The sequence below is a fragment of the Lagenorhynchus albirostris genome, chromosome 18, assembly GCF_949774975.1.
Source record: "Lagenorhynchus albirostris chromosome 18, mLagAlb1.1, whole genome shotgun sequence".
Taxonomy (NCBI): Eukaryota; Metazoa; Chordata; class Mammalia; order Artiodactyla; family Delphinidae; genus Lagenorhynchus; species Lagenorhynchus albirostris.
The window spans coordinates 24,471,181-24,492,595 of NC_083112.1; the positions used below are offsets into that span (position 1 = coordinate 24,471,181).

The following is a 21,415-nucleotide window of genomic DNA, read 5'->3' on the forward strand; positions in this document are numbered from 1 at the left end:
AAGTATAGTAATCTTTACCAAAATGGTATACCATGCATATAAAGTTTTACAGTCTGCTTTTTTTAAAACATGATTTTTTTTAGGAGCATTTTCCTGTGATATTAGATATTCCTCAAAAATATGACTTTTAGTGTCTGTACAGTATTTCACCAAATAGATGTGACATTATATATTTAATATTCCCATTTTATCTACCTTCCCATGTTGTTGGCCATTCAGGTTCCTTCTAAGTTTTCACTGTTATAAATAACTCTTTGGTGAATATCTCTGTACTTAGATCTTATTATTACCTTGGATGATTTTTTTAGACTTGAATGCTGGAAATATAATCAAAGGGTCTAGACATATTCAAGAGTTTCGATATACATATATCGCCAAATTGCTTTCCAGAAAGGGTGTTCCAACTCGTACTCTCATCAGTGTGCACTGAGTGATTGCCTCATGGATTCTTGTCAATATTGAGCATTTCCATATATGTACTTTGCCAAACTGATAGACTTTAATTTGCTTTAAAAAGTACTAACCAGGTTGAATCATCATTATGTTTATTGACTATTGCTTCTGTAAGATGTCAATGAACTGAGTGGATATAGAAAAGGAGAGAGATACTGATGAAATAAATAAGTTACCATCTGTCAAGAAAATGTTGACATATACCTCATGTTTGTCTATGTAAATATTTACTGTAACTTATCCACTTGTTAATGTGAAGGTAACTTAAATATTTTTTATGCAATTGTTTTGCTAAATAGATTATAGGAACTTCTTGAAAAGAAAAATAGGTTAAAGAACAGAAATATGAAAATTTATATGACATATTATGACACTTATGGAGAAATAAGGAGATTAAGATTTTTTGCTACCATATTAACTTTCATTTGTCTTTGAAGGTAAAATAACCGAAGAAAAGCCTAAATTGTTGATATTCTAACTCTTTAAAAATCTATTACTCTAATTTTTTTCCTTACCTTACTTGTTGACATTTTTATCATTAATTCTGTTTATTGTCCTGTGAGCCAAAGAGTCCTGTGTCCAAAGAGCCGGAGAGGAAGACTTTTAAGTCATTATACGTTGCTTGCATTTCTCAAATATAAGCTGTTACAAATTAGCTGAGCTACAAATAAATTGTGATTAAGTTTTTATGTCTGGCTGACAGGAGACACTCTATATAGCGTTAATTTAGGGAGTAGAAAGCCAGGATGGGGAACTTCAAATGATTTTTTTCAACTTTTCTAAACCAGTAACTCTTTTCACACTAGAATCTTGTTAATTTGTTTGACATAATAATGTCAAGTTCCTTAATATACAATATACATATTTAATATTACATATAAAATGCACTTTAAACAATTACATAATATTTTAATGTATTCTCTGTTTCGGATAATTTTTTTTTTTTTGCGGTACGCGGGCCTCTCACTGTTGTGGCCTCTCCCGTTGTGGAGCACAGGCTCCGGATGCTCAGGCTCAGCGGCCACGGCTCACGGGCCCAGCCGCTCCGCGGCATGTGGGATCTTCCCAGACCGGGTCACGAACCCGTGTCCCCTGCATCGGCAGGTGGACTCTCAACCACTGTACCACCAGGGAAGCCCTCGGATAATTCTTGATTCTCTTTTATTAGTAGAAAAATAAGGATTAACTTTTTTTTAATATGCTGCTTAAATGTTACAAGTCACTAAAAACAACTCTTAATATATTGAATAACAGTGCTATTGATCAGAAGATGAGATTTTTATCTTGTATAAGTGCTGTTTACTTATTTTAGCAAATAGGGAAAAACATTGACTTGTTTTTTGAGAATGATTGAATTCTAGTACCTGCACCAAATCCTTTGCAACCGTATTGTTATAATATGTCCCAGTTGTCACTAGGACAGTTGGAAAAGGTCTCTCTATGTTTACTCTGGCCTCTGTATTAGTCAGAACTCAGGCCGTGGCTCCTTACCATGTTGCCATCTTGCTCAGGCCAACTCTTATCTACTCATATGTTAAATGTTTGACAGACTTATTTAATTCATTTAAAAAGAATCAAGGGAGATAAAAAATGACTTTCATTGAGGGGACCTCTGTTGTGCTAGGTGCTTTATATGACTGCATTTAATCCTCAAAACATCCTTAGGATGGAGGTGACTTCCACATCTTATAGGTGAAATAAGAGTCTTTAGGGGACTATGGTCATACAACTGATAAATAGCAGTGGTAAGATTTGAACCAGGATCTGTCCAGTTCCAAAGTGTAGCTTCTTTCTGTCATATGCTACTTCCTTGAAAGAGCAGTGATGATGATGATAATGACAACTACTACAAGGATAATAGTATTTGTAATAATAACAGGCAAGTGGTTTTCTTTTTAAGGTTTACTGTGTGCCAGAGGTTATCTTATTTAATCTTTACCATAATCTATGAGATAAGCACCATTACTAGAAAGAAATGGAGGCTTAGGGAGGAAAGTGACTTATCTAAGTCACCCATAGCAGGTGATAGAGCAACCAAAAATCAATCTGATCCTATTCTGATATTTCAAAATAAAGAACTTGAAATATATATTTTTTTCATTTTTCTTTGGCTTCTTCAATGCTGTTACACTGTAACCATTTTGAGTATTTGAAGTTCTTTGGAATCTATTTTCATTAGATCATGACTGTATTAATAATAATTTATATATTAATAGGTTTTACAGCTTTAAATACTTTTCTAGTACTGCGTTGATTCATGAATAGTGGCATTGTACAGTACCCCTTGAGGATATTCTCATTTAGTAAACGAGGACACAGACCTCCAGATGAATTGTTTGCCTAAGGTCTTTTATCAAATCAGAAGCAAATCTAGAACAGGGCTTAGACAGTTTATGATTTTAGGTCATGCAGCTGCTTTTATCTTGAACTACTTTGTATCCATGTGTTAGGTGGTTAAAGCTGCTATATGGGGTGCTTTGTCCAGAAGGATCTTTCTGCATTTTTTCTGATTTCTATTTGAGAAATTAGGTCTCTGGAAGTTCTATAGCTTGAAGGGCAGGAAATGAGCCTTATGGTTGATCTGATTTCTACATTAAGGAATGATCACCAGTATTCATTCCACATAAAATATATATGTACTGCTCCCTTCTTTCTTTTTAAATTTCACAAGAAAAGTTATACCACAATTATTTTATTTAAAAATCTGTATAGAAAAGTTTTGAAATATGTAGGCTACATCTCTCATGCTGACAGTTAAACTTGTCAGTTCTGTTTTCATATCAAGTGTGGGCATAGATAAGTATTCTTCATAAAAAAATTCTTTCTAAACTTACATAACAGCGTCTTTTAACTGAATGGTTACATTTTCATTCCATAAACACTAAAAGCCTGCTGTGAGCCAGTTTTGCACCAATATGACATAAAAAAACAGGGTTCTCACTCCTTGAAGACCTAAGAATTCTGCTGGGAAGATTAAACAGGTATATGAGAGAACTAGGAAAACTTCAGTGTTGTGTTTCCACACTTTAAGTGCTGAGCAGACAGAGGGCAAAGGGGGCATTAATGCAAGGAGGTTAAGATGCTTGGGCCTCTGTTGGGCCCAAAACTTGTAACCATTTTTTCTCTCCAGCATCTCCTGTTAAGTCTGAGATTTATAGTCTGGTACAATATGTTGCTGATATATTAAAGTACTTAATGGATTTGCTATTCAGTTTTTAATATCCTTCTTTACAAATATGATCAGACTGCGTTAATAAAGTTTGACAGTACTGATTAAAGTATTTTAATCATTTTATAGACTATTTTAAGAAAGAATCAGGAAGCAAAGAGATCCTAAAATAGTAACATTTTCTCCTTTTAGCCAATAATTTTGCTTACATTTAAAATTTTTAATTTGCATATGCTCTGGGTATATAACTACATAACCAAAGGGCAAGTTGGGAGGAAAGTTAAAAATCTTGGGTGATCTTTTGCACGTCGATTTTCTTTCATTTTTTTCTAAAAAATTATAGCACTCTTATAAGTTTATAATCCTCTTTTCATATTCTTCTCTTTGAATCCAATTGCACTATAAAGCATCCATCCTCACTGCCAATTAAATGTTGTATAAAATAAATAAATAATTTAACATTGAATTAATAAGAAAAAAGTCTGGATTATTTGAAATTAAATTTTATTTTTTTTATTGAAGTAGAGTTGATTTACAGTGCTGTGCCAATCTCTGCTGTACAGCAAAGTGACTCAGTTATACAGATACAGACATTCTTTTTTTATACTTTTTTCCATTATGGTTTATCACAGGATATTGAGTATAGTTCCCTGGACTATACAGTAGGACTTTTTTATTTATGGGAGGATTTATTTTTTTTTTTAATTTTTAAAAATTATTTATTTAATTTTTGGCTGCATTGGGTCTTTGTTGCTGCACGTGGGCTTTCTCTAGTTGTGGCGAGCAGGGGCTACTCTTTGTTGCAGTGCACAGGCTTCTCATTGCGGTGGCTTCTCTTGTTGCAGAGCATGGGCTCTAGGCATGTGGGCTTCAGTAGTTGCAGCACGCGGGCCCTAGAGTGCGCAGGCTTCAGTAGTTGTGGCTCACAGGCTCTAGAGGGCAGGCTCAGTAGTTGTAGTGCACGGGCTTAGTTGCTCCACAGCATGTGGAATGTTCCTGGGTCAGGGATCGAACCGGTGTCCCCTGCATTGGCAGGTGGATTCTTAACCACTGTGCCACCAGGGAAGTCCCAGTGGGAGGATTTTTAAAATTATTCTTAATAAAGTTGCGGTAAACCACGTAATCATGTATCTTGCTGCTGAAATAGGTGTTATAGATGGCATGATTCAGTCCCTCTTTTCCAGCAGGTAAAATTTCATCACCTTAAGGACGACTGAGGACTAAACGTATTGAGATATGGTGCCTGTTCCAATTAGCTCTTTTAGTAAAGAAGCAGGAAGTAATGAACGCTCCCATTGGAACGGTGGCAGTGAGAATGAAGAGAGTTCATGGATGCATGAGATATTTAGAGGTTACACTTATATTGTTTGAGGAATCAGAAGTAATGAATACCGGGTGGCAGGAGAATCAGTGAAACTTTAATTGAAATAGACATTAGGAGGAGGGCCTGGTTTAGGGAAGAAGTCATGAGCTCGATTTGATTAAGCATGTTGAGTTTGAACAGTCCTTATGGAGATATTTTTAAAAGGTATTTGGAAATGTGAGCCTGGAGCTCAGGAGAAAGGCTAGGGTCACACAGTCTATTCCTCAAGAATAATGAAATAAAGAAAATGGAAAAGTCTTATCTATTGTTGTTGTTATACTTAACATAGCAGATAACAAAGCGCCTGCCATGTAATTAATACTCAATAAATGAATAAGAATTTGTGGGTGTAGGTTTGATCTTTGCCAGTGGAATAACCAATGAGAAAAGGGGGGCGAAAGGTTAAGAATAAAATCTTGGGAAATACTTGCCTTTTAGAGGACAGGAGGCAGAGGGAGGGCTGGGGAAAGCCAAGGGGAAACCAACCTGGTAAATGTTCATAGAAGATAAAGCACAAGAGAGGATCAACGGAAGAGGATTGAAGGACAGGAGAACACAAAGATCAAGAACAAGCTTGATTTTGGGCAGTTTTATTTTTGGTACTTTCAAGTGAGCAATTTCAGTAAAATAAGGGCGATGGATGCTTATTAGAGGCAGTTAGTATGTGGACTATTTTCAAGAGGCTTGAAAATAAAGGATAGGAAAATGGGAGCATATTAAGAGGTATCAGAAGACTGTAGATTTTCTTAAAGTAGGGACATGTATGTAGAAGAAAAGGAATCTGAAAATGCAAATAAGATCTGGTATAGTTGACGGAAGATTTTGGAGGAGGTGAGAGGGAATGCCATAAGCTCAGAGTACAGAGAGCTAGTCTTGGAAGGGTAGGAGTGACACTTTGTCAAAGACAAAGTTCCTCCTCATCATCATTTGAATATGCTCAAGTCTTTGCATCATTAAAAAAAATGACTGCCGCTACACTGTCCCCAGCTCCATCTCCCCTTCTATCAACAGGTCCCTCCCTTCTTCTCTTCATGGCCAGTTATTTTGTAGAATGTTGCTCGGTATGGGTTTGTCTGGTGTTTCCTCATGATTTGGTTAAGATCATGCATTTTTTTTTTTTTTTAGCAATAATGTGAAATTGATACATTTCATTGCTGTATGTTAACTGATCACTTGGTTAAGGTGGTAGCTACCAGGTTCCTTCACTGCCGTGTTATTTTTTCCCTTTGTCGCTTATAAATATCTTGTTGGGGGAGATTTTCTTGAGTCTTTGCAAATATCCTGTTTCTCGTCATACTCTTTTTTTTTTTTTTACCTGATACGCGGGCCTCTCACTGTTGTGGCCTCTCCCGTTGCGGAGCACAGGCTCCGGACGCGTAGGCTCAGCGGCCATGGCTCACGGGCCCAGCTGCTCCGTGGCATGTGGGAGCTTCCCGGAACGGGGCACGAACCCGTGTCCCCTGCATCAGCAGGCGGACTCTCAACCACTGTGCCACCAGGGAAGCCCTTTCATCATACTCTTACCCACTAATTTTACTATCCATTGATGATTGTTGCTTCCAACGGTTATTACTATGGTGTGTGCCAAATCGTGACTTTCTATTTCTATCCGTCATTCAGAGTAGAGGTTCTTAACTTGAGGTCTCTACTGTAGACATATACCTGTGTGCATTTTACTCTGGAGAAGAGGTGCAGCATTTATTTATCAGGTTTTCAAGAAGTCTTTTTCTATCCATCACTCCTTTTCAACTATATGATCACAGCACCTAACTCCATCAAGGTAGATGAAAGGAATCCTTTGTGTATTTGACTTCTGCTTCTGATCTCTCTCTGTAGCTTATTCCAGATTCCTCTGGAAAGGTGCAATGCATAATTGACCAAGGTCTCCTGGAGTAAATAAAAGCAGATGCAGTGTCTGTTGTTGTCCTATGTTGTCAAGATTTTGTCTTTCCTGGCCCACAGTTGGGAAACCACTGAATTTTGATATACATATCTCTAGTTTCATCTAGAGAACATGTATTTTCATCTCTATGAAATGTTTAAAAATTAAATACAGGGCTTCCCTGGTGGCGCAGTGGTTGAGAGTCTGCTTGCCGATGCAGGGGACACGGGTTCGTGCCCTGGTCCGGGAAGATCCCACATGCCGTGGAGCGACTAGGCCCATGAGCCATGGCCGCTGAGCCTGCGTGTCTGGAGCCTGTGCTCTGCAACGGGAGAGGCCACAACAGTGAGAGGCCCACATACCGCGCAAAAAAAAAAAAAAAAAAAAAAAAAAAAAGTTAAATACAATATTTAGTCTGTTCTATAACTAAGATTATAAAAATTTTAGTTTTTTAAATATAATATTGCCACAAGTTGTGATAACTTAGTTTTTTTTCTTTTTTCTTTTTAAATTGAGATATAGCTGAGTTTCTTTTTATTATGAGCTGTGTTTTCTTGGAGTAAATAGATTCTTGTGAAAGAAAGCTTAATTGAGACCTTATTTGAAACATGAATTTTTATAAGAAGTAGTTTATGTTTTATTTTTAATGTTCTGGAAGCCATTTCTATAAATTCGTCCTTTTCTCAACTAGCAAAAATGAGATTCTTATTTTTTTTGTTCTTTAGGAGATACTAAGTCACTTCTATCCATACATTTAAAAAAAATAAAGCTGCTACCACAAGATAGTCAGTTTTGTAGGTTTATTCATGAATTGATCTTATTTTTAAAATAGGATGATCATCTTGAGTCCAATTGTGGTTTTCATAAAAGTTTATTTTTTTATGATAGTACATAGACACTTGAAATGAATTCTGCAATATAGTGCAAAATTCAACAGCTTATTAAAAGGAGGCTTGATTAAGCAATACCTGTGTTTTTTGCACAGTGGGAAAGTCAATGCTTTGCTATTTGAGAAATTTCTTTGTATATTTAGTCTCTAAAAAAAAATAGAGATAGTCTTTTTCCTCCCTTCAGATATTCAGATTGTTTGGGGGCGAATTACTATAGGGAAAATTAAATTTTAAGCAAAGGGGTCAGTATAAAACAGACAGATTTTTCTAGTAAAGCAGTATGGTATATATAAGCATGGGGGAAATCTCAACCAGTTCACTGTTATAAAAATACCACGTGTGTGGCAACTAATATCAGGAAAAGTATTGGAATGATAAATGCCATACTGTGGTAGACATATATGTTAAGGAGCTTGGACTTAGAAGGGAGGAGATCTGAGACTTAAGGAGGGCCTGAATTGGAGTGGTAGAAGGAATGAGTTCCAGAAATATTAAAGAAGTCCAATCAGCAGGACATGGTGATAAATTGAATGTAGGAGATGAGATAGGAATCGAGGACCTGGCATGGGTGTATGGTGCTCCCACCTTAAACAGAAAGATAAGAGAAAGAGGAGATTTTGGGGGAAATCTGATGTGTTCAGTGTTGTACAAGAGAGCCTGAGGTGCTTCTAGAGTCTGGTTGGAGACATCCATGTGACAGGACTATGTGGTAGGGCTCGCGGGGAGCCTGAGGTTGAGAGTCGTTAGATAACAGTGGTGGTTGCAACTATGTGATTAAGTATGATTACTCAGGCCAGACCTTACAGAACAAGAAGAGTTTGGGGTTAAAGATGTAGTTCTGGCACCACCTACATGGAATGGGCAAGCAGATAAGAAAGTTTTTTTTAAGAGAATACAGTGCCATAAAGACCAAAAAAGGAGACTTTTAAGGAGAGAGTGATAACATAAGTTTAACAGCTTTAATCCTAGTCATGTTGTTAAGTACACAGGAGAAATGTCATTGAGGTTTTCTTTTTTTTTTTTTTTTTTAATATTTATCTATTTGAATGCACCAGCTCTTAGTTGCAGCACATGGGATCTTCATTGCCACATGCGGGATCTTTTAGTTGCAGCATGCGGGATCTTTAATTGTGGTATGCGGGATCTTTAGTTGCGGCATGCGGGATCTAGTTCCCTGACCAGGGATCGAACCCCGGGGCCCCTGCATTGGGAGCGTGGAGACTTAGCCACAGGACTACCAGGGAAGTCGCGAGATTTCCTTTTTTTTTTTTAAAGCAGATTTTCAAGCATTTTGACCAAAAGGTAGATTTTTCTATTTTGTTCAGCATCTATCAGTTAAAGAAAGATTTTTTTCACATCTTTAGTACTTTTTAAAAAATTATATTTTTCCTGCTTCTTACCATTTGGGGCCTACTTTATTTCCTATTTTTCTCTATTTCTAATTTTCTTAAACTTGGAAGACTTATAGGACTATGGTTATGATCAACTTGCCGTAGGCCAATGTAAAACCTGACTCTTCTCTGTTTTGGTAAGTTGTTAATGTTGTCAGCATGGAACATGACACTAAATCTGAATCCATTTTGATGGTGACTCATTTAAAACATCACAGTCTTTTTTTCCTTTTTTAAAAATTTTTATTGGAGTATAGTTGCTTTACAATGCTGTGTTAGTTTCTACTGTACAGCAAAGTGAATCAACTATATGTATACATATATCACCATATCCCCTCCCTCTCGTGTCTCCCTCCCACCTTTCCTATCGCACCCCTCTAGGTGGTCACAAAGCACCGAGCTGATCTCCTGTGCTATGCAGCTGCTTCCCACTAGCTATCTATTTTACGTTTGGTAGTGTATATATGTCAGTGCCACTCTTTCACTTTGTCCTAGCTTACCCTTATCCCTCCCTTTGTCCTCAAGTCCATTCTCTACGTCTGTGTCTTTATTCCTTTCCAGCCCCTACGTTCGTCATAACCATTTTTTTTTTGGTTCCATGTATATGTGTTAGCATACGGTATTTGTTTTTCTCTTTCTGACTTATTTCGCTCTGTATGACAGACTATAGGTCCATCCACCTCATCACTACAAATAACTCAATTTCGTTTCTTTTTATGGCTGAGTAATAGTCCATTGTATATATGTGCCACATGTTCTTTATCCATTCGTCTGTCGATGGACACTTAGGTTGCTTCCATGTCCTGGCTATGGTAAATGGAACTGCAGTGAACATTGTGGTACATGACTCTTTTTGAATTATGGTTTTCTCAGGGTATATGCCCAGTGGTGGGATTGCTGGGTCATATGATAGTTCTATTCTAAGTTTTTTAAGGAACCTCCATACTGTTTTCCATACTGGATATATCAATTTACATTCCCACAAACAGGGCAAGAGGGTTCCTATTCCTCCACACCGTCTGCAGCATTTATTGTTGATGATGGCCATTCTGACTGTTGTGAGGTGATACCTCATTGTAGTTTTGATTTGCATTTCTCTAATGATTAGTGATGTTGAGCATTCTTTCATGTGTTTGTTGGCAGTCTGTATTATCTTTTTTGGAGAAATGTCTATTAAGGTCTTATGCCCATTTTTGGATTGGGTTGTTTGTTTTATTGATATTGAGCTGCGTTAGCTGCTTGTAAATTTTGGAGACTAATCCTTTGTCAGTTGCTTCATTTGCAAATATTTTCTCCCATTCTGAGGGCTGTCTTTTGGTCTAGTTTATGGTTTCCTTTTTTATGCAAAACGTTTTAAGTTTCATTAGGTCCCATTTGTTTATTTTTGTTTTTATTTCCATTTCCCTAGGAGGTGGGTCAAAAAGGATCTTGCTGTGATTTATGCCTTAGAGTGTTCTGCCTGTGTTTTCCACAAAGAGTTTGATAGTTTCTGGCCTTACATTTAGGTCTTTAATCCATTTTGAGTTTCTTTTTGTGTATGGTGTTAGAGAGTGTTCTAATTCCATTCTTTTACATGTAGCTGTCCAGTTTTCCCAGCAGTACTTATTGAATAAGCTGTCTTTTCTCCGTTGTATAGTCTTGCCTCCATTATCAAAGATAAGGTGACCGTATGTGTGTGGGTTCATCTCTGGGCTTTCCATCCTGTTCCATTGAGCTATATTTCTGTTTTTGTGCCAGTGCCATACTGTCTTGATTACTGTAGCTTTGTAGTATAGTCTGAAGTCCAGGAGTCTGATTGCTCCAGCTCTGTTTTTCTTTCTCAAGATTGCTTTGGCTATTCGGGATCTTTTGTATTTCCATACAAAGTGTGCAATTTTTTGTTCTAGTTCTGTGAAAAATGCCATTGGTAGTTTGATAGGGATTGCATTGAATCTGTAGATTGCTTTGGGTAGTGTAGTCATTTTCACAGTGTTGATTCTTCCAATCCAAGAACATGGTATATCTCTCCATCTGTTTGTATCATCTTTAATTACTTTCATCAGTGTCCTATAGTTTTCTGCATACAAGTCTTTTGTCTCCTTAGGTAGGTTTATTCCTCGGTATTTTATTCTTTTTATTGCAGTGGTAAATGGGAGTGTTTTCTTGATTTCACTTTCAGATTTTTCATCATTAGTGTATAGTAATGCAAGAAATTTCTGTGCATTAATTTTGTATCCTGCTACTTTACCAAATTCATTGATTAGCTGTAGTAGTTTTCTGGTAGAATCTTTAGGAATCTCTTTGTATAGTACCATGTCATCTGAAAACAGTGACAACTTTACTTCTTCTTTTCCCACTTGGATTCCTTTTATTTCTTTTTCTTCTCTGATTGCTATGGCTAAAACATCCAAAACTATGTTGAAAAATAGTGGTGAGAGTGGGCAACCTTGTCTTGTTCCTGATCTTAGTGGAAATGGTTTCAGTTTTTCACCATTGAGAACGAAGCTGGCTGTGGGTTTGTCATGTATGGCCTTTATTATGTTGAGGTAGGTAGCCTCTATGCCTAGTTTCTGGAGGGTTTTTATCACAAATGGGTGGTGAATTTTGTCAAAAGCATTTTCTGCATGTGTTGAGATTATCATATGGTTTTTCTCCTTCAATTTGTTAATATGGTGTATCACATTGGTTGATTTGCAGATATTGAAGAATCCTTGCATTCCTGGGATTAACCCGACTTCATCATGGTGTATGATCCTTTTAATGTGCTGTTGGATTCTGTTTTCTAGTATTTTGTTGAGGATTTTTGCATCTTTGTTCATCAGTGATATTGGCCCGTCGTTTTCTTTTCTTGTGACATCTTTGTCTGGTTTTGGTATCAGGGTGATGGTGGCCTTGTAGAATGTGTTTGGCAGTGTTCTTCCCTCTGCTATATTTTGGAAGAGTTTGAGCAGGATAGGTGTTAGCTCTTCTCTAAATGATTGGTACCATTCTCCTGTGAAGCCATCTGGTCCTGGGCTTTTGTTTGTTGGAAGATTTTTAATCACAGTTTCAGTTTCAGTGCTTGTGATTGGTCTGTTTATATTGCCTATTTCTTCCTGGTTCAGTCTCAGATGGTTGTGCTTTTCTAAGAATTGGTCCATTTCTTCCAGGTTGTCCATTTTATTGGCATATAGTTGCTTGTAGTAATCTCTCATGATCCTTTGTATTTCTGCAGTGTCAGTTTTTACTTCTCCATTTTCATTTCTAATTTTGTTGATGTGAGGCTTGCTTTTTTTTCTTGATGAGTTGGCTAATTGTTGTTTATCTTCTCAAAGAACCAGCTTTTAGTTTTATTGATCTTTGCTATCATTTCCTTCATTTCTTTTTCATTTATTTCTGATGTGATCTTTATGATTTCTTTCCTTCTGTTAACTTTCTGGTTTTTTTTTTGTTGTTCTTTCTCTAATTGCTTTAGGTGTAAGGTGAGGTTGTTTATTTGAGATTTTTCTTGTGTCAAGCTATGCTTGTATTGCTATAAACTTCCCTCTTAGAACTGCTTTTGCTGCATCCCATAGGTTTTGGGTCGTCATGTTTTGTCATTTGTTTCTAGGTATTTTTTGATTTCCTCTTTGATTTCTTCAGTGATCTCTTGGTTATTTAGTAGTGTATTGTTTAACCTCCATGTGTTTGTAGTTTTTACAGATTTTTTCGTGTAATTGATGTCTAGTCTCATAGCATTGTGGTCAGAAAGATACTTGATACAACTTCAATTTTCTTAAATTTACCAAGGCTTGATTTGTGACCCAAGATATGGTTTATCCTGGAGAATGTTCCATGAGCACTTGAGAAGAAAGTGTATTCTGTTGTTTTTGGATGGAATGTCCTATAAAAATCAATTAAGTCCATCTTATTTAATGTGTCATTTAAACCTTGTGTTTCCTTATTTATTTTCATTTTGGATGATCTGTCCATTGGTGAAAGTGGGGTGTTAAAGTCCCCTACTAGGATTGTGTTACTGTCGATTTCCCCTTTTATGGCTGTTAGCATTTGCCTTATGAATTGAGCTGCTTCTGTGTGGGTGTTTAAATATTCACAATTGTTATATCTTCTTCTTGGATTGATCCCTTGATCATTATGTAGTGTCCTCTCTGTCTCTTGTACTTGTCTTTATTTTAAAGTCTATTTTGTCTGATATGAGAATTGCTACTCCAGCTTTCTTTTGATTCCCATTTGTATGGAATATCTTTTTCCATCCCCTCACTTTCAGTCTGTATGTGTCCCTAGGTCTGAAGTGGGTCTGTTGTAGAGCATATACGTGGGTCTTGTTTTTGTATCCATTCAGCCAGTCTGTGCCTTTTGGTTGGAGCATTTAACCATTTACATTTAAGGTAATTATCCATATGTATGTTCCTATTACCATTTTCTTAATTGTTTTGGGTTTGTTATTGTATGTCTTTTCCTTCTCTTGTGTTTCCTGCCTAGAGAAGTTCCTTTAGCATTTGTTGTAAAGCTGGTTTGGTGGTGCTGAAGTCTCTTAGTTTTTGCTTGTCTGGAAAGGTTTTAATTTCTTCATCGAATCTGAATGAGATTCTTGCTGGGTAGAGTAATCTTGGTTGTAGGTTTTTCCCTTTCATCACTTTAAATATGTCCTGCCATTCCCTTCTGGTCTGCAGAGTTTCTGCTGAAAGGTCAGCTGTTAACCGTATGGGGTTTCCCCTGTATGTTATTTATTGCTTTTCCCTTGCTGCTTTTAATATTTTTTCATTGTATTTAATTTTTTATAGTTCGATTAACACGTGTCTTGGCATGTTTCTCCTTGGATTTATCCTGTATTGGCCTCTCTGTGCTTCCTCGACTTCATTGACTATTTCCTTTCCCATATTAGGAAAGTTTTCAACTATAATCCCTTCAAATATTTTCTCAGTCCCTTTCTTTTTCTCTTCTTCCTCTGGGACCCCTATACTTCAAATGTTGCTGTGTTTAATGTTTTTTCCAGAGGTTTCTGAGACTCTCCTCAATTCTTTTCTTCTTTTTTCTTTATTCAGCTCTGTGGTAGTTATTTCCAATATTTTATCTTCCCAGTCCCTTATCTGGTCTTCTGCCTCAGTTATTCTGCTATTGATTCCTTCTAGAGAATTTTTAATTTCATTTGTTGTGCTGTTCATCATTGTTTGTTTGCTCTTTAGTTCTTCTAGGTCCTTGTTAAACATTTCTTGTATTTTCTCCATTCTATTTTCATGATTTTGGATCATCTTTATTATCATTACTGTGAATTCTTTTTCAGGTAGACTGCCTATTTCCTCTCCATTTATTTGGTCTGGTTTTTACTTTGCTCCTTCATCTGCTGCACATTTCTCTGTCTTCTCATTTTGCTTATCTTACTGTGTTTTGGGGTCTCTGTTTCGCAGGCTGCAGGTTTGTAGTTCCCGTTGTTTTTGGTGTCTGCCCCCAGTGAGTAAGGTTGGTTCAGTGGGTTGTGTAGGCTTCCTGGTGGAGGGGACTAGTGCCTGTGTTCTGGTGGATGAGGCTGGATCTTGTCTTTCTTGTGGGCAGGACCATGTCCGGTGGTGTGTTTTGGTGTGTGTGAACTTAGTATGATTTTAGGCAGCCTCTCTACTAATGGGTGGGGTTGTGTTCCTGTCTTGCTAGTTGTTTGACATGTGGTGTCCAGCACTGGAGCGTGCTGGGTATTGAGTGGAGCTGGGTCTTAGCATTGAGACGGAGATCTCTGGGAGAACTCTCGCCGATTGATATTATGTGTGGCTGGGAGGTCTCTGGTGGGCCAATGTCCTGAACTTGGCTCTCCCACCTCAGCGGCTCAGGCCTGGCACCAGGCCAGAGTACCAAGACCCTGTCAGCCACGCAGCTCAGAAGAAAAGAGAGAAAAAAAAGCAAGCAAGAAATAAATAAAATAAATTTATTAAAGTAAAAATTTTTTAAAATTATTAAAACAAAAAAAAGAAGAGATCAACCAAACCAATAAACAAATCCACCAATGATAGCAAGCACTAAAACTAAGATAAACATAGAAATCATAAACTATTGCATACAGCAAACCCCAAGTCTACACTTGCTCCCAAAGTCCACTTCCTCAATTTTGGGATGATTCATTGTCTGTTCAGGTATTTCACAGATGCAGGGTACATCAGGTTGATTGTGAAGATTTCATCCTCTGCTCCTGGTCTGCACTGAGAAATTTCCCTTTCTCTTCTTGTTCGCATAGCTCCTGGGGTTCAGGTTTGGATTTGGCCCTGCTTCTGCGTGTAGGTTGCCCTGTGGTGTCTGTTGTTCGCCCAGACAGGAGGGGGTTAAAGGAGTGGCTGATTAGGGGGCTCTGCCTCACTCAAGGACGGGTACGGAATGCAGGGCCTGCCTGCGGTGGCAGAGCCCGGCATGACCTTGCAACAGCCTGAGGCGTGCTGCGTGTTCTCTCTGGGTACTTGTCGCTGGATCACGGGACTCTGGCAGTGGCAGACTGCACAGACTCCTGGGAGGGGAGGTGTGGACAGTGACCTGTGCTTGCACACAGGCCTCTTGGTGGCGGCAGCAGCAGTGTTAGCATTTCATGCCCGTCTCTGGGGTCCGCACGGATAGCTGTGGCTCGTGCCCTTCTCTGAAGCTCATTTAGGCAGTGTTCTGAATCCCCTCTTCTCACGCACCCTGAAACAATGGTCTCTCGACTCTTAGGCAGCTCCAGAGTTTTTCCTGGACTCCCTCCCTGCTAGCTGTGGCACACTAGCCCCTTCAGGCTGTGTTCACGCAGCCAACCCCAGTCCTCTCCCTGGGATCCGAGCTCCGAAGCCTCAGCTCCCAGCCCCGCCCACCCTGGCGGGTGAGCAGACAAGCCTCTTGGGTTGGTGAGTGCTGGTCGGCACCGATCCTCTGTGCAGGAATCTCTCCGCTTTGCCCTCCGCACCCCTGTTGCTGTGCTCTCCTCCATGGCTCCGAAGCTTCCCCCCCAACCCAGCCCCTGTCTCCGCCAGTGAAGGGGCTTCCTAGTGTGTAGAAACTTTTCCTCCTTCACAGCTCTCTCCCAGTGGTTCAGGTCCTGTCCCTATTCCTTTGTCTCTGTTTTTTCTTTTTTCTTTTGCCCTACCCAGGTATGTGGGGAGTTTCTTGCCTTTTGGGAGGTCTAAGGTCTTCTGCTAGGATCACACGTAGATTTTTTTTTTTTTTTTTGCAGTACGTGGGCCTCTCACCGCTGTGGCCTCTCCTGCCGTGGAGCACAGGCTCTGGACACGCAGGCCCAGCGGCCATGGCCCACGGGCCCAGCTGCTCCGCAGCACGTGGGATCCTCCCGGACCGGGGCACGAACCTGTGTCCCCTGCATTGGCAGGTGGACTCCCAACCACTGTGCCACCAGGGAAGCCCCGTAGATGTATTTTTGATGTATTTGTGGGGAGAAAGATGATCTCCATATCTTACTCCTCCGCCATCCTGGAGGTCCTCTGACTCATATCTTCTTTATCCATTCCTCTGTTGATGGACATTTAGGTGGTTTCCATGTCCTGGCTATTATAAATAGTGCTGCCATGAACATTGGGGTCCATGTGTCTCTTTGAATTATAGTTTTCTCTAGGTATATGCCCAGTAGTGGGATTGCTGGGTCACATGGTAGTTCTATTTTTAATTTTTTAGGGAACCTCCATACTGTTCTCCATAGTGGCTGTATCAATTTACATTTCCACCAACCGTGCAAGAGGGTTTCCTTTTCTCCACACCCTCTCCAGCATTTATTGTTTGTAGATGTTGTGATGACATGGCCATTCTGACTGGTGTGAGGTGATATCTCATTGTAGTTTTGATTTTTCTATTTAAAAAAAAGAAAAACAGATACCGTATGATATCACTTATATGTAAAATCTAAAACAGCCAAACTCACGAAAACAGAGACTAGAATGGTGGTTACCAGGGACTAGGGAATGGGGGATGTGGGGACATGTTGGTCAAAGGGTACAAACTTCCAGTTATTTGATGAATAAATTCTTGAGATCTAATGTACAGCATGGGGTTATAGTTAATAATAGTGTGTTATAATCAAATAAGTTATAAATTTATACATCAATTATACCTCAGTAAAGCTGAAATTAAAAAAAAATTAAAAGTAAATAAATAAAATAAAACCTCACAGTCTGCACGTGTTCTCACCTAGTTTATCTGATCTTCACAAAAATCTTGATAGGACAGATTGTAATCTTCATTTCTCATTTCTATCAATAGTTAAGTAATCTGCTTCCTTAATTGCATTACTGATCCAAAGATAGCTCTTAGTTTTCTGTTTCATTGGGGATATATCTAATATGTTACAGTCGAAATGGGAAGTAGCCACATGGCACAGGGAGATCAGCTGGGTGCTTTGTGACCACCTAGAGGGGTGGGATAGGGAGGGTGGGAGGGAGACGCAAGAGGGAGGAGATATGGGGATATATGTATACATATAGCTGATTCACTTTGTTATATAGCAGAAGCTAACACACCATTGTAAAGCAGTTATACTCCAATATAGATGTTAAAATAATTTTTTTTAAATAAAATTTACAGCTGAAAGGAGCCTTAGAGATCACCTCTTCTAATCACTTCATTTTACAAATGGGTAAGCAGGCGTAAAGAGAGAAAATTACTTGCTTAATATCGTATTGGCCGGAAAAGCAAAACTATGATCTAGAACCCAGCTTTCCTGACTCCCGGACCCTATAATAAGAACCACAGTTTAATTTGCATTACAAGTAAAATCAGGCCATGCTCCCCTGTGTTTGATAGTCTCATATTGCTTTTGTTTCTTGGAAATAGTGTGCAGTTCGTGCAGCCACAGAAGGTAGAACTCTCGTTTTGGAAGGCTTGGAGAAGGTGGAGAGGAATGTTCTTCCTGTTTTGAACAACTTGCTGGAAAATAGGGAGATGCAGCTTGAAGATGGACGCTTCCTGATGTCTGCTGAGCGTTACGACAAACTTCTCCAAGTAAGAAAAGAAAAATTTGACTGCTTTGTCTTAGCTGTTGAGCTGTGGGTTGGCCATTTGTTGTATAAGACATGATTGTGTCAGAACGCGGACACATGTTTAGGTGGCGCATATCTTGGACAACCGCCTGAAGTCAGTCATGCGTTTGCAGTTTCATATGGCTCTTCTGTTTTCCACATCACGTTAGGAGACCTCCCAGATTTTTACTTCTGTTTGCCTATCTAATAGCTATTCTTTCTTTCTCTTTTTTCTCCTTTTAATTCTTCTTCCCTTTCTCCCTCCTTTTCCATCTTCTTTTTCCCTTCTCTTCTTTCTCTCAACAAGCCTAATAGCTTCTAGACTGTGCTGGGCACCAGGAAGACAAAGCTGAATAAAGTCCACTTGTTGGGTTCAAGAAGCTCAAAGCCCAGTAGATATTGACAGAAATGAGTAAAATATTTAAAGATACCCCGAAGGTCCCAGCTACCAGCATCGCCTGCCTGAGTTGTTTGTAGGAGCTTCGCAACTGGAACCCCTGCTTCCATCCTGGCTCCCCCAGGGCAGTTAATGATCGCTTTAAACCACGAGGCAGAGCAGGTCGTTCCTCTGCTATAAACGTCTGATGCCTTCCTGCTCTACTCAGAATATAATCTAAAATCCTCACAATGGAATACAGGGTCTTGGTTGATCTGGGCCATTACTGCCTCTTTGGCCTTATCTCCTTCTATTCTCCTTTTTCATTCCACTGCTGCTACTAGTATTCTTTTTATTGTACCATAAACTGCTGGATATGCATTATCCTATCTTATCAGTGCTTTGCACGGGCACTTTGCTCTTCTGGAATGGTTTTCTCCCAGATATGTGCCTGGCTCATTCCTCTATCCCTTTCAAGTCTTTGCTCACATGTAATACAGGCATACCTTGTCACATTGCACTTCACTCTACTGTGCTTTGCAGATACGGCGTTATTTACGAATTGAAGGTTTGTGGCAACCCTGCATCAAGCAAATCGATGGGCACCATTTTTCTAACAGCATTTGCTTACTTCATGTCTCTGTGTTGAATTTTGGTAATTGTAACAATATTTCAAACTTTTTCATTGTTATTATATTTGTTATGGTGATCTGTGATCACTGATCTTTGACGTTACTGTTGCAGTTGTTTTGGGGCTTCTCGAACCACACCCATGTAAGATGGTGAACTTCATCAATAAATGTGTGTTCTGACAGCTCCACTGATCAGCTGTTCGTTCCCCACTCTGTGTCCCTCTTCTTGGGCCTCCCTGTTCCCTGAGACACAACAATATTGAAATTAGGGCAATTAATAATCCTACAGTGGCCTCTAAGTGTTCAAGTGAAAGGATAAGTCACTTGTCTCTCACTTTATATCAAAAGCTAGAAGTGGGGCTACCCTGGTGGCGCAGTGGTTGAGTCCGCCTGCCGATGCAGGGGACACGGGTTCGTGCCCCGGTCCGGGAAGATCCCACATGCCGCGGAGCAGCTGGGCCCGTGAGCCATGGCCGCTGGGCCTGCGCGTCCGGAGCCTGTGCTCCGCAACGGGAGAGGCCACAACAGTGAGAGGCCCGCGTACCGCAAAAACAAACAAACAAACAAAACCAAAAAAAAGCTAGAAGTGATTAAGCTTAATGAGGAAGGCATGTTGAAAGCTGAGACAGGCCAAAAGCTTGGCCTCTTGCGCCAGTTAGCCAAGTTGTGAATGCAAAGGAAAAGTTCATGCAGGAAAGTAAAAGTGTTACTCCGTGAACACACAAATGGTAAGAAAGAGAAACAGCCTTATTGCTGAAGAAAATTTTAGGGGTCTGGATAGAAGATCACACCAGCCACAACATTCTCTTAAGCCAAAGCCTAATCCAGAGGAAGGTCCTAACTCTCTTCAATTCTTTGAAGGCTGAGAGAGGTGAGGAAACTGCAGAAGAAAAATTTGAAGTTAGCAGAGGTTGGTTCATGAGGTTTAAAGAAAGAAGCTGTGTCCATAACATAAAACTGCAAAGTGAAGCAGCGAGTGCTTATGTAGAAGCTGTAGCAAGTTATCCATAAGATTTAGCTGAGATAATTCATGGAGGTGGCTACACCAAACATCAGAGATTCTGTGTAGATGAAACAGCCTTTCATTGGAAGAAGATGCCATCTAGGACTTTCATAGCTGGAGAAAAGTTGATGTCTGTCTTCAGAGCTTCAAAGGACAGGCTGACTCTCTTGTTAGGGGCTAAGGCAGCTGGTGACTTTAAGTTGAAGCTAATGTTTATTTACCATTCTGAAAATCCTAGGACCTTTAAGAATTATGTTACATCTACTCTGCCTGTGCTCTATAAATGGAACAACAAAGCCTGGATGACAGCACATCTGTTTACAGCATGGTTTATTGTTAAGCTCACTGTTGAGACCTACTGCTCAGAAAAAAAAAATTCCTTTCAAAATATTACTGTTCATTGACAATGTGTCTGGTCACCCAAGAGCTCTGATGGAGATGTACGATGAAATTCACGTTGTTTTCATGCCTACTAACACAACATTCATTCTGCAGTCCATGGATCAAGGAGTAATTTCGACTTTCAAGTCTTATTATTTAAGCAATACATTTTGTAAGGGTATAGCTGCCATAGTAATTTCTCTGACATATCTGGGCAAACTAAATTGAAAACCTTCTGGAAAGGATTTGCTACTGTAGATGCCATAAAGGGCATTTATGATTCATAGGAAGAGATCAAAATATCAACGTTAACAGGAGTTTGGAAGAAGTTGACTCCAACTCTCATAGATGACTTAGAGACGTTCAAGAGTTCAGTGGAGGAGGTAACTGCAGAGGTGACAGAAATAGCAAGAAAACTAGAATTAGAAGTGGAACCTAAAGATGTGACTGAACTACTGCAATCTCAGGATAAAACTTTAACAGATGAGGAGCTGTTTGCTATGGACGAGCAAAGAAAATGGTTTCTTGAGTTGGAATCTGCTCCTGATGAAGATGCTGTGAAGGTTGTTAAAATGACAACATATGATTTAGAATTCAGAACATAAACTTAGTTGATAAAGCAGAAGCAGGGTTCTAGAGGATTGACTCTTTTTTTTTTTTTTTTTTTGCGGTACGCGGGCCTCTCACTGTTGTGGCCTCTCCCGTTGCGGAGCACAGGCTCCGGACGCGCAGGCTCAGCGGCCATGGCTCATGGGCCCAGCCGCTCCGCGGCATGTGGGATCTTCCCGGACCGGGGCACGAACCCGTGTCCCCTGCATTGGCAGGTGGACTCTCAACCACTGCGCCACCAGGGAAGCCTGGATTGATTCCAATTTTGAAGGAAGTTCTACTGTAGGTCAAATACTATCAAACAGAAGTGTCTGCTACAGAGAGTCAATTGAT

General features: G+C 39.4%; 1 protein-coding gene across 2 annotated transcripts in view; it reads left to right on the plus strand.

The window, feature by feature from the left end:
* VWA8 (von Willebrand factor A domain containing 8) overlaps window positions 1–21,415 on the plus strand; it is a 366,706-nt gene that overhangs the window by 49,952 nt on the left and 295,339 nt on the right. For both annotated transcript variants that reach the window (XM_060128726.1, XM_060128728.1), the window contains exon 5: window positions 17,897–18,064. In XM_060128726.1, the coding sequence (XP_059984709.1) occupies window positions 17,897–18,064 (168 nt within the window). The remainder of the gene's footprint in view (window positions 1–17,896; window positions 18,065–21,415) is intronic.